This window comes from Furipterus horrens, unplaced genomic scaffold (genome assembly GCF_987537825.1).
Source record: "Furipterus horrens unplaced genomic scaffold, mFurHor1.1.pri manual_scaffold_4, whole genome shotgun sequence".
NCBI lineage: Eukaryota > Metazoa > Chordata > Mammalia > Chiroptera > Furipteridae > Furipterus > Furipterus horrens.
The window spans coordinates 14,824,700-14,838,293 of NW_028327174.1; the positions used below are offsets into that span (position 1 = coordinate 14,824,700).

A 13,594-nucleotide genomic window follows, 5' to 3' on the forward strand; every position below is an offset into this window, starting at 1 on the left:
CTTATTCGGTCGCTCTGGCAACCACTGATCGTTTTACTGTCTTCATGATTTTGATTTTTCCAGAATGCCATGTAGTTGGAATCAGGGTATGTAGCTTTTTTAGACAGGGTTCTGTCACTTCCATGCCTTTTTGTGACCCAGTAGCTCATCTCCTTTTAGTGCTGAACAACGATCCATTGTATTGATGTAGCGCCATTTGTTTATCCATTCGCCTATTGAAGGACATTTTGGTTGCTTCCAAATTGTGGTGACCATGAATAAAGCTGTTATAAACATTCGTGTGCACGTTATTGTGTGAACCTGAGTTTTCATCTCATCTGGATAAATACTTCGGAGTGCCATTGCTGAGATGAACTATTTTTTCCCTAAATAATTAAAAAAGTGTTTTATTATAAAATAAAAAAAAGGTTTGTTTGTTTTCTTAGTAAAAATGCTGAAGATTTTAGGTCAAGAAGATTTCAGGCTCTATAGCTGAAAATAGCATTTTCATAGGCAGAGATGCTTTAAAACTGAGACAAGACACACCTCTTAGCATAAGTTTTTTTTTTTAAATAATTTATTTAGTTGTGTGTTTATTTATTTAATTAATTAATTTATTTATTTTTAGAGAGAGAGAGGGGAAAGGAGAAAGAGAGGGAGAGAAACATCACTGTGTGGTTGCCTCTCGCTCACGCCCCCAACTGGGGACCTGATGTGCAACCTAGTCATGTGCCCTGACTGGGAATCGAACCAGCGACACTTGGCTCGCAGGCCGACGCTCAATCCACTGAGCCACACCAACCAGGCTTAGCATAAGTTATTGAAACAGTTACTAAAAGATACTTCTAAGGCCTTCCTGGGAGATCTCACTTCTTCTCTGGCCTTGTTCCCCTGTGGCTATCATGCAGACAAGGAAGTCAATCCAGGGCTCTGCCCCTGCCAAGGGTGGACAGCCACACTCGTGGGCTCAGGTCATTGGGGGTGGGCCCTTGGAATTCCCCCTCAGATCAGCCCTGTCTGCCTGCCTCCCCCTTCCACCTTCCAAGCTGCTTCCCAGACTATCGTCTTCCTTTGCTTTTCCGGCCACCTGCTTCCCAACAGGAGCTGCAGGCTCTCCGGACAAAGGCCCTGCTGGACCTGGGGCCAAGCTCTGTTTCTGCTTGGAGCAGGTGGAGGCCTGGCCAGCTGGGGCCCTGGGGTAGGAAATCAAAGCAATTGACAAGCAGGCACACGGGCCCCTGGGGAGCCAGGGAAGATGTATGTAGATCAGATGAAGGGCTGGCAGCCTGAACTGGGGGCTCAGAAAGGAGGTTCTTAATGGGCCATGGAAGAATAGTTAGGAGCCCAGACTTTGAAACCAGGGCACACCATACGTAGTGTACCTTTGGGCAAATCGCTGACCTTTATAATCTCCCCATGTATCACATGGGAGTAACAAGTGTCTCCGTCTCATGGGATAATAAAATAATGGCAGCGGAGCATTGAGACCATAATAAAATAATGGCAGTGGAGCACGGAGAACAGTGGAGAGTGTGTTCAATGGCTTAATAGATGTTCTCTCTTTGGACCATTATCACGGTTGCTATAAATAATGACCCGAGCACAGGAGCCACGAAAAGCCAGCCCGCACACAACTACTTTTTCAGAGATTCTGAGAACTAGAAAATGACCTCAGGGGTCATGCAGCTCAAGAGACTCCTTAATTTTTTATTGTAAAAAACAGAGGCTGTGAGTTGCCTTAAGGCACAGAGCGGATCCTGTGGGGCTGTGGGTGAGTGTGTGTCGAGGGATGCTTTGGGCCAGGCGCTGTGCTGGGAGCTGGAGCTGACAGATCACCCAGGTGGACAGAGTAGAAGGGCAGGTGCTACGGCTGGTAGAATTTGGCCTCTTTCTCACTGTTTCACGCCTGGACCCAGAAAGTGTAAAAGTGAAAAAGCAGCCCTGGCTGCTGTGACTCCGTTGGTTGGGTGTCATCCCACAAAGTGACAGGTCACCGGGTTTGATTCCTAGTCAGGGCACCTGCTTGGATTGCCGGTTTGGTCCCTGATGTTTCTCTCTCACATCGAGTTTCTCTCCCTCTCTTTCTCCCTCCCTTCCCCTCTCTTTAAAAATAAATTTAAAAAAAATATTTTTTTAAGTGACAAAGCCAATGCTGTCACACAGAGGAATATCGTGACATCAATGTTGGGCTTGTCAGAGACTAATTATAGCACAGGTTCGATTCCTTAGCAGGGCTCAAAATAGCAAGTCATTGAGATTTAAAGTTGGGTTAACATTCTACCTAGTGGAGAAAAAGCTGCTAAGACTAACCCTTTAAAATAAGGGTTTTGTGAGCCTTATTTCTATGGATGCTCAGTCATCCCATCCCATACTAGCTGCCTCTACCTGACATGGTCTCCCGACCTTCACTCCTCATAACAGAACAGCTGCTAGGGATGCAGGTGATGTGGAAATTGCGCCTGTGGAGAGAGACAGGCCCTGTGGGCTTCCGGAGTATTTTTTGTGAAGAAACCTGAACCCAGAGACAGATCTTTTCTAGGGTAAACAGCTACCCTTCGCAGAGTTGCTTTTCCTATAGAACTCAGTAGACGGATGATTAGGGGCAGGAAGGCATCATGGTAGATCCGAACTTTTGATTCTTTTCACTTCACAAAGTGACCTTTCTGGTGAGGGGCTCCGATCTCAGGGGCAAGTCTGACAGCAGGTTGAAGCAGGAGATCTGAACCCTTCCAATCAATTAGGCTAAACCATTTGTCACTCTAGTTTTTAAACCATTCAAAGGGCCATGTGAGTGATAGAAAATGAAACTTTTCAGTTTCTTAATTGCTAAAAGTTCCCCACCCCAAACAGCTTATGGGAAGGTTAATTACAGTGACGAGTTAAAAATAAACCCCAACCTTCTAAAATGCCTCCTGGAGAAAGTGGTGTGAGTTTAATAGGATTTTAATCCAAAGAGTCTTTTGAATACTTGAGGTCTATTCTCCTGCTACCCTCCCTCTTCATGACCTCAAATCCTTCTTCAACCCAACATAAAAGAGCATTAATATCTTCCATCGATCCATCTTCTAATCCTTTTACCTTTCCCTTTGAGTCTTCTGCATGACATCGCATTTGGAGGGGGATGGAAAATTCCTATATGGAGACAGATGCGGCCAGGAGAAGCAGACGGCCCAAATGTCTTGGCTAGACAGAAGTATAGGATCATCACTTTTAGAGAAAATCATCTGTTGGGAGTTATTTTCCAAAAGCATTTAGTGGGTTTTGTTCAAGTTGTGGTGATTATAATGGTCCTGGAGTGGAAGCAAAGGGGATCTAGATTGCTTTGTAGGGACAGAGGGGTTATTTATTTATTTTTGTCTATCTACCTACCTACTTATCTACCTATCTACCTAGCCTAGGGGCAATTAGGATTTTATTTGTCTTTTTATTTGGGTCAGTCCATAAAGCAATAGTTTAAGGAAAAAAAAAAAACAACACTGTGAGAAAACAAACCAACATCATTACACTTTCTTCTTTCCTCTTCTACACCCCCCGCCCCCACCTTTCAGCCCTCTTGGATTTTTCTCTTTTCTGCTTCAATATTGCTGCTCTGAAGAGCAGAACCATGAAAAGATTGAAGTTTCAGATCAATTGCCAGGAGTGGAAGGATAGGGTTCCCTGAAGGAATCTGAAAAGTCCCTGGATTTTGGGCAAAATGGTATCCATGCGTGTTCATGCCTATGTTTAAGAGAGAAGGATTTCAAAGCTATTGTGACTCCCAAAGAGATGATGAGACTCTTGACAGAGAAGCTGCTTAGGGCTAGAGGGGGGCGGTCCAGATGGTTGGCGGTGTCCCCATTCCACCTTTCTTCTCTCCCTTCCTCTGCTCCTCTGTTCTGTGTCCCTTCCTTCCTTTGTCCCCTTCTCAGCTCCAGAACTTCTCCCATGCATTTCACCTGGCCCCATGTGTGTCTCTGAGGGCTGGACACGCTTGTGGTCCCTGGTCTGCAGAAGACCATGTATCTGCATGTTTGCACACTGCCTCTTGCAGTTGACCTAGATGCTTGTCAGATGTGTTGATGTTGCCGTAGGTACTGGCATCTGGGAATGGGACTTCTGTTTCAACAGATCCCATCTCCCCTAACGCAGAACTTGCCTCTCCTGGGTCTCATTTCCTTAAGCTTTGTCCCTGAGCTCCAAGGTGACAGCTGGTGAAGTTTCTCTCTTAATGCTCAGGCCTGACCTGGGCTTTCTGAAGCCAGCAGGGCCAGGGACGGGGCTCCTGGAGGGAGATGGACATTCTAGAGAAGAGGCTTTGCGTGTCTTCTTTTGGACCTAGTGTAGGGTGATCATAACTCCAGTTTAAGTGGCAGATAATCAGATCTCAGTACAAGTTGGTGTTTGGAGGATAGAGTGGGCAATCAGCCAGAAACAATATTTACAAAATAGTGACATTTTAAAAAAGGATATTGGGAGGACAGTTCCAGTTTAGATCCGTGATTAGAATAAATGACCTTGCAGGTCATTCGCAAAATTTATTCATTATTTCATTCATAGGCAATTACTCATTCCATTCATTTATTTATTCTAACATTTTTACTCTGTGCTTCATGGTGAGATCCCTTTTATTCAACTGGTTCTCATTCTCATTCTCATTTTGACATATGAGCAGAGAGAGAGAGCAAATGCTTTGCCTGCTGTGCCAGCAATAGGAGCAGGCCCTGAACCCCCCCTGCCCGGCCACACCCCCGACTGTCCAGGAGGAGGAAGGGAAGAGCTTGGCACCATCAACCTGCCTCTTGCGGAGACTTTCCTGAAGAGTGTTTTGTCTCTAGAAAGAATGTAGATGCTCCTTAAAAGAGGAAAACAAAACCATCAAAATCTTCATCCTGCAGGGTGTGTAGGGAAGCCATCCCTTCTTGTCTTAGGGGGAGATGTGATTAGCACAGTGACCGCTTTTCTTGGGGGCTGGAGGCCATTGCCTCAGAGGAGAGACACCCAGGAGCCAGGGAGGAGGGGGAGAAAGCATCCTTCTATTTTTGGGCCTAAGAAATGGAGGATTTATTGCTCTCCCCGAGACAGGCTGGAGGCAGAAGTCTGGGGCAGGCCTGGGTGCCTCAGTCAGCTAAACCCTGGGGCTGGTGAGAGTCTGGTGGAGGCAGGGGGTTAAATGGGACTCAGCCTGCACCTTGAACTGCTATAAATTTAAGAGGCCTGCTCTGACCTGCTGGCCTGGAAGCAGGCTCCAACCAGGCCCGTGGGGCTCCGTTGCTCAGGAGCACTCCCAAGCCAGCCACCCCTTGGTCTGAGCTGAGCAGTTGACCCCGACTTAATGAGCCCACGACGTGGGTGTCCAAGGCCAGCTCTCCTGCAGGCTGCTTTCCTTGGAACCATATCAGTATTCATTAATGATCTGCCCCCAGCCCATGGAGCCTCTGGCTTCACAGAGGGCCTCTGTATCAGCAAGCTGCCCAAGTCATTCATTAATCACCAAGCCCAGCAGCCTGTGAGGCCATGGAGGGGCTCCCAGAGGCCAGCCCACCACTGAGGTATTTGCAAAGGTCATTAATGAACTAATCTGATTTAACTTTTCAAAACAGAGGCCTGGGTCACTGGGTTCCCAGCATTTCACAATGAGACTGGGTGGGGAGAGAGGCCTCTGACCTTCACTGAAGAAGAGAAAATGCAAAGGTGTGTGTGAGGATCCGAGAACCTAGGTACTAAAAAGTCACTACCCCTAAATTCAGGGAGGCTTGGAATGAAAGGTGGGAAGACCCAGGGTTGCCCTAGGTATTACCCTCAAGAGCCTTTAGATTCCTGTTTTAGTTTGTCCCCTCCTTTCTGTCTGCTGGTAGGAGAACAAGAATCTCAAACCAAGGACTCACACACACCCTACCTTATTCTAAGTCAGCCCATCGTAGTGGTTAAGTGAGCAAGCTGCAGGGTTCTGATTCCAGCTTGGTGAGCCCAGTGATCTTGAGCAATTCCTTTCATCTCTTTGAGCCTCAGTTGACTGGAAAGCAGAAATGATAATGAAATGATAATGGTACTGCCTAGGATTGCTTTGAGAATTAAAGCAGACAGTGGAAGTAAAAAGTTCTTAGTACAGGATCTATTGCATTGTCAGCTCTCCAAAAAAAAAAAAAAAAAAAGTAATTAAAAAAAATGTAGCTATAATTTTTTTTTGTGGCTGGGAAGCTTAGAAGACCCCGGTTGTAGAGGATAGAGACACAGGTACGAACTCCAGTCCTGTCACCAGTGACCTTTGTGACCTTACTTACCTAGAGAAGTGTCTGTGTGTGGTTCAATTGTAATGATGACACAGAGTGACCCACTGTGGGTCGGTTGCTTCTCATCCCAACCCAGGAGGCCAGTGAGGGACTGGCTGCCTCACCCATTTTATAGACGAGAAGCCAGAGGCTCATCAAGTGACATGCTCTTGAGTCACACAGGTTTTGGGTGGGAGAGAGAAAACGTGAACACAGACCTGCTGGCTCCCAGTCCAGCATGTGCACACTCGTCAAGCAGTATAAACCATTGGCTTGGTCCCCATTCTGCCTGGGGTCCTCTGCAGACTTTCTCCCTCAAGTACTTGATGTCCCCACACTGCTTGCTTTACAGCCCTGCCCCTGTGGGTCTCTTCCTCAGGAAGTGAGGCATCTCAGGACTTCAATACCATATTCCCAACACCCAGAATTTGCCTCGCCTGAGTCTCATTTCCTTAAGCTTTATCTCTGCTCCCCAAGGGAACAGCTGGCCAACTCTTCTTAATCATTAGGCCTGCCTCTTTCTACCCAGATAATACATAGGCTGTACTTTGAGTCTTTGCAAACTTCTCAAGGTCGCCAGTTCTTCTTCTTCCTTCAAGATATCTGAGCTAAGTCATGTAGCCCAACTAGTGTTTTCCTTCTGGAGGACAAAAAGAAAACACACACACACACACACACACACACACACACACACACACACACACACACACACACACACACACACACACACACACACACACACACACACACACACACACACACACACACACAGAGACCCCCAAAAGGAAAAAGGAACCCCGAGCTGAGAATGTGCTGGTTCTGCTGCCCTCTGGCGTTCCATTGAGGAACAGCCAGCACGCATAGAGAGCTGAAAATATGCTTGCTCTTCTGCCCTCTGGCGTTCAGTTGGGAAACAGCCAGCAAGCCCAGTTTTGATTCCATTTGTGGATTTAAGAGAGTGGGAAACGGTAGGAGCAATAAATTTGGGAGCTGAACAAATGTAGTGACTATACTTTCAGAAACAAACGAGGCTGGCACACTGATTTACCTGGAAGTATATTTTCATGGGTCTCGTCCAGCCTCTGCCCTTCATAGGCATTCCACAGGGGCGAAGAGGAGTCCATTGCACTCACCTCGCAATATCCAGGGCCCCGTAGGCGTAGCCTTTCAAGACATATTTGTGGTGTCTCCTTTGGCAAGTCTAAGGGTCCCGTAAGTCAGAAGTAGCATTGTAAGAAAAGCCTGGCTTGTCCCGTCTCTGAGGGAAGCTGTTACTGCAGGAATTACTGATGATTCACAGGCAAAAGAGAGATGATGAATGAGTAGGGGAGGGGTGCCTTGGACGAGAAGTGATGAGGAAACAGGAATGGCCCCAGAGGAGATCCAGAGCCCCAGCTGACTATGGTGGGTAGGGAACAGACCCCGTTTCCAGCACTGACAATAGAGGTCCATTGAACAAGGCAACATGCTGGACTCAAGGAGAAAGGAATGCGTGGGTTGAGGTTCAGATGACCAAGTGGGAAGCCAGGCTCTGTGCTAGGCGAGCAGAATGTGGGGCTGGCTGAGTCACCCAGCAGCTGGGATCGAGGAGGCTGTGAAGAGACCTACCCTCTCTGTTCCTCAGTTCATTTGTAGAATACTGATAATAATATCACCTATCTCATGGGGCTGTTATGTGGACTGGGTGACGTAGTGCATGAAATTGTTCAGGACAGCGCCTGGCACACAGCAAGTGGTGTAAAAGCAATAGGCCGAATTACCACCGCCACGTCTGTTCCTGTTATTGTTATCACAAGGAGCTGGTCTGGAGGAATGGGCTTCAGGGGCATGGGAACCTCCAGGCAGGAAGCTGCAAAGACAGCCAGGCAATCTGGCTCCAGGGCCAGCCCTCCAAACCTGCGCACTCTGCTACCGCCCCGTAAGTGGTGGGTGGATTTGCTGTCAAGACCTGAGATCACACAGTCAGCCAGGCCTGAGTTAGAATCCTGACTCTGTTGCTTTCTAGCAGTGTGTGCTCGGGTTTGCCACTCAACCTCTCTATACCTTAGTGTCCTCATTTGTAATATGGGGAGACCAATAGTACCCACCGCATGGGTAAAATATTTAGAATAGCACTCAGTGTTCATTTTTATTACATGGACTGTAGAGAGCTTAGCACCTCAGACCCATGGGAACAAGGCTGCAAATGAATCTTTATTTTTTTATTTAAAAAAATGAACCTTTATTAATGCTGTTGAAATAACCATCTTGTTTTGGTGGCTGGTTCTCACCTGGTGCTACCTTGTCTAGATCATGGATGACATTTCCCAAGTATGGCCACTAGATGGCACCCATGGTCTTTCTTGCCCTAAGTGAGCCTTCAGGCCAGAATCAGAAATGACCTGCTAGCGGTGGAAAGATACCTTTTACGGTCCGGACACTGGCCTGTGCCCTTTGCCTAGTTCTCATTTACTCTTCACATCAATCTACATATTAAACGAGGCATTCCATCCAAAATGCTAAGCACAGTGCCTGGCACACGGTTAGGCCTCAAAAAATGTCTGCTATTCTTCTTCCTATTATTGTTGCTATTATTTCTGTTTTTCCAGTTAGAACTGAGGCCCAGAGAGCATATGGAGGTAGATGGAGTCTGGATTCAAAGCCATACCTGATTGACTGAAAGTTCAGCATCTTTTCCCCTAAATCGTATTTCAGGGGAATGAGGAGTGCCTTGGGCTCACTTCATACTCCCCCCATCCAACCCCCCCGCCCATGTCTACTTTTATTCTCTGATATTTTCTGGATTTATCACTTTCTTATTTCTCATGTGATCTTAAAAGTTATTTAGGCTTTCAGACTCCCACTTTCTCATCGGTATAAGAAGAGTCTCATAACACCTTCCTAATTTTGGAGATACTTCAGAAATAGCAACTAAACCAGAGTTGACACTCTGGGTGCATGATGATTAGTTATTAATGCCTTACATGTTAACATGACCAGACTTTCTTCCTCCTTCCATCCTCCCTCCCATCCTTCCTTCCATGTTCTCCTTTTTTTCTTTTTCCTTTTATGGCTCCTTCTTTTCCTTCTTCTATGCACCTGGAACTATAGTGCATTCATGGTTCCTGCCCTCAGGGACCTTCCAGCCAAGAATATTCTAGTCTCTGTTCATTCCTGGGACAATTTTACCTGTAGACCACAGGGATTTGGGTGCTGCCATCCGCTCTTCCCCCCTGGGGTCCTTCTCGAAGTGGGACCCAGTAGCTGTAGGCCACACACCTCAGACCCCATCTTGTCCCGCGCTGTGCTGCTCCTAACACACGCAAGTCCGCAGATTCCTTGGGTTCTGCCGGGCACCTGTTACCTGACTTCATTCGCTTCACCAGTGACTTTCAAGTTGTCTTTGCCATCAAAAGATTCTGCCAAGATACCTGGGGGCCTTTGGGGGGCAGATACACGATAGGAAGATGGGGTCTGGTGGACTCATCCTTGCTGACAACAGAACAGCTCTGTTGTTTTATTTTATCTGATTTATATTCTGGGGTTACATGTAATACTCTGCTGCTAAAGAAAAACATCAACAGCTACTCTACTCTCCCATGGTTGGTGGGAAGGAGATGAATTTTGAGCCAATTCAGAGAAAATTTCCGGGAAAGAGAATGTTTGTGAATGTGTTTTAAAATTAGTTTCCAAGGTGCTGAGTGAAATCAGCCAGACAGAGAAAGACAAATACTGCATGGTATTACTTATATATAAAACCCAAAAAAAAAAAAAAAAATTAAAGCCATAGAAACAGAGAGTAGGTAAGTATTCGTCAGGACCTACAGGTACGGGAAATATGGAGTTGGTAAAAGGGCACAGACTTTCAGTTCTAAGGTGACTTAGGTTTGAGGGTCTAATGTACAACATGGTGATTATGGTTAGTAACACTGGATTGTACAATTGAAATGAGCTCAGAGAGTAGAAATTAAGTGTTCTTACCCTTCCCCCTCTAAAAAAGAGATGTGTGGGGGAATCCTTTCACAATGAATATGATTACCAAATCACAATCACGTACACTTTAAATATCTCACAACTTTGCCGATTATACTTCAACAAAGCTGACATAAAAAAAAAAAAATAAAATCAGTTTTCAAAGAAAATGGGATTTCATGTCTGATCAGCAACTTGGTGGTTATCAGGAACCCCACTTTCACCACCATTGACGCAACTACTTGGGGTTGATTACACACTTCTGCCCTTGGTGACGTCTTGGCCGTGTCCTGCCAATCTGCCACTCAGGACTTTGTCCTTTCTGTGTTGCAGTGCCCTGGTTCCCAAGAACCATTCAAGATCTGGACAGATTTGCCAACCAAATTCTCAGCTATGGAGCGGAACTGGATGCAGACCACCCCGTGAGTCCATTGCCCTGCCCTTAAGATGCCTTCAGGTCCTCCCCTCGCCCATCTTACTCCCATCACTCCTTTTGGAGGAAGGTGTCTTCATTTGTTTGCTTATACAGCAGTCATTTACGGAGTGCCTACTTAGTGATGGTGGTGACCTCATCATTGTCCTGGTCATTATTGCTGTGGCAGTGAGCAGGGATTACTATCCAGAAACTATTATTTGTACATATATAATACAGGCATGCAAGTGTGCATCTACACACACACACGCACATGCACACACACACACAGATATGTAAGTCATCTTAATTTCCATGGCTTCATCTTACAGAGGTTTAATTCAAGTGGTTGGGAAGCATTAACCTATTCTAACAGCTCTGCCAGGTCCAGTGGGGCACGGGGAGTGGTGGCCTAGGGACAGGATCTTGGAAACTGAGTGGAAGACGCTGGTCAAGTAAGGAAACAGGAGGCCTTCCGGTCCGAGGAAACAGCATGCGCAAGGGTCAGGGTTCTGAAAGGATCTGGAATATTTAGAATGGTTGGTTGGTGTGTTAGGTGTGAGCGTCCGATGTGAAAATGTCTGACGTACCGGATGGAGAGCTCGGACTGTGTCCCGGGTCCCAGGGGCAGGGGAGTGGGTCTGTAAATGATTTCCGGGCAGAGGACCAGGTTGGGGAGATTTTATCCCCCTCTTCTCTGGGTTGGAGTGTCCTGGGGAGCCGCAGCCCAACCTGGGCTCGAAGCCAGTTCTGACAGCCCCTGGGGTGAGAAGTGCCACCACTGGGGTGACGGTCCTTTACTGTCCACCCGGCAAATGGCTCCAGGAATCGATCGTTCAAGGATGTGAATGCTGTTGTTATTCGCAGCGGTTTAGCAGAACTTGAATGGAAGTGTCCGCATTTCGCCCGGTGTCTGTGTTCTCCTCACCTCATGTGGGTCCTTACTGTTGAGTAACTTGTGAAAACCCCCTTTGACACATCTCTGTCAGAGGCCTCTTAGCAGGGGGCCCTGGGAGCAAAGCATCTCCAAAGATAACATTTCTCTGAAAAGCTGGTTGGTCGTGTCTGACCCAGTGCCTAGGATCAGCCCATCTTGGTCCTTTCTCCTCTCACCAGCCTCCAGTCCCTCTGCCCTGACCCCCATCCCCTCCATTGGCCACAGTCCTGTCATTTGGGGATGTGGCAGGAGAGGCCAGTCCACGAGGGCTGACCTTAAAACTCTGGAATTAATTTCTCTTATAGACCCAGCCCACATCTTTGGCTCCCTGGCCTCTCAGTGTCATGAACTTTGTCATAAAACACAATTTATCAGGTACACAGTCCCCCCGATGAGGAGGCCAGGCTCTCTCTGTTCCTTCCTGTGGCTGCTCATCAGAGCTGGGAGCTGACGGGCCAAGGACAGAGCAAACCCTCCAGGGTGTGAGGAGAGGGGCATGTGTTCCCCTGGAGAGGACCCTCTGTTCCGCATTGTCCGCGGTGTTCAGGACGGGCTTGTCTCGCTCTAATCCCTTGCTCTTGGCCTCTAGCACAGCTGCCTTGAGAAAGGAGACCAGGGAAGGATTGTTCCTGAAACAGAGTTGAAAGGCATCTGCCTTAGGGTGTCTGTGAAGTGGACAAATGAATGAGGATAGCTGTACGTCACTCTGTCCATCCCACCTTCCCTCCATCCCTGTTCTCTGTCTTCTATCCACACATGTTTATTAGTGAGTGATATTCTTGAGCATGGGTGGTGTGCCAGGAGCTGGGTGATATGCTTTACCTGCATTTAAAACATTTAAATATTTTAACCAGTGGGAGGGTTGTACTCTCTCATTTTCAGATGAGAACGCTCAGCCAGGGAGGGCTGTGTGGCCTCACATGTCTGTGAATGGTGTCTCGGGCCATGTGCAGGGCAGGGGGTTGAAATGATTGATGGAACATGAACCCTGCCCTCCAGGAGCCTCCAGGTGTAGGGTTGAGGGAGGAGGGGTGACTACTCTCCACAAAGGGATGGCCAAGGGGACTGGGATACCACTGTGAGCCTGGCACCATGGGAAAAAAAAACAAACCATGGCGTGTTTGAAAAATTAAGACCAATCTGGGTAAATTTGGGGACATAATCTGTGAGCAGTTGTAGGTCAACAAAGAGTTAGAAATGTAGCCAAGGGCAAGATCACGTAAAGCCTTGCGGACTATCTTAAGGATTTTAGACTATATCCTCAAAGTGATGAGAAGCCGTTGAAGGTTTTTAAGGAGAGAGGCTACCAGGCTTGCCTCTTGTAAGTCTGTGTGAGCTGAAGTCAAGGCGGGTGGCTTTGGAGAGGAGTCAAAAAAAGTAGTCATAACAGTTCAAGCAAGAAGTGATGAGGCCTCAATCAAGGTGTGGCAGTGAGAAAACAGTAAAAAAGGACAGACTCAAGGTATTTGAAGGAAAAAATGGACAAAAATTGATTATTGGATGTGAAGGAAGGGAGGAGGAGAGAAGTAAAACAACGACTCCCGGGTTCCTGGCTTGGGCAACCAAACCAGGTATCTGAGTCCTTCCCAGAGCAGGATTGATTGGCGATGACCATGGCTAACAACACAGCACGGCCAAGGGCAGGAGTCATGGTCAGCCCTGCCTGTGTCCCCTTGGTTTGTAAACCTTTGGCCTGTGTCTACCGGATGGCAATGGTAGATATTTTTAAAATGTGACTTTGAACCTCTTGTCTCCTGTGTACCAACCTTTCTCCTGTTGGCATGGGACTGATAGGATGCCAAAGGATCTCCTTATTGGCCTAGATGAAACATAAATAGCAAGGTAAGAATTCGCTAGATGCTGTTTAAAAAGCTCAAGGATGGATGATGAGGCTCAGTGACCCTTCCAGCATGTATCCTTTTGACGTTCTGAGCACGATGTCTCAGCTTTCGGACTTCCTGCCATTGTGCACAAACGCATTATTTTTTTGACAGTCTCCTTTTCCTTAAAAATTTTATTTATTTATTTATTTATTTATTTATTTATTTATTTATTTTTAGAGAGAGG

General features: G+C 46.9%; 1 protein-coding gene across 1 annotated transcript in view; it reads left to right on the forward strand.

Annotated features, from left to right (window-relative positions):
* PAH (phenylalanine hydroxylase) overlaps positions 1–13,594 on the forward strand; it is a 50,851-nt gene that overhangs the window by 18,021 nt on the left and 19,236 nt on the right. The window contains exon 4 of the mRNA XM_090272602.1: positions 10,512–10,600. Within this exon, the coding sequence (XP_090128728.1) occupies positions 10,512–10,600 (89 nt within the window). The remainder of the gene's footprint in view (positions 1–10,511; positions 10,601–13,594) is intronic.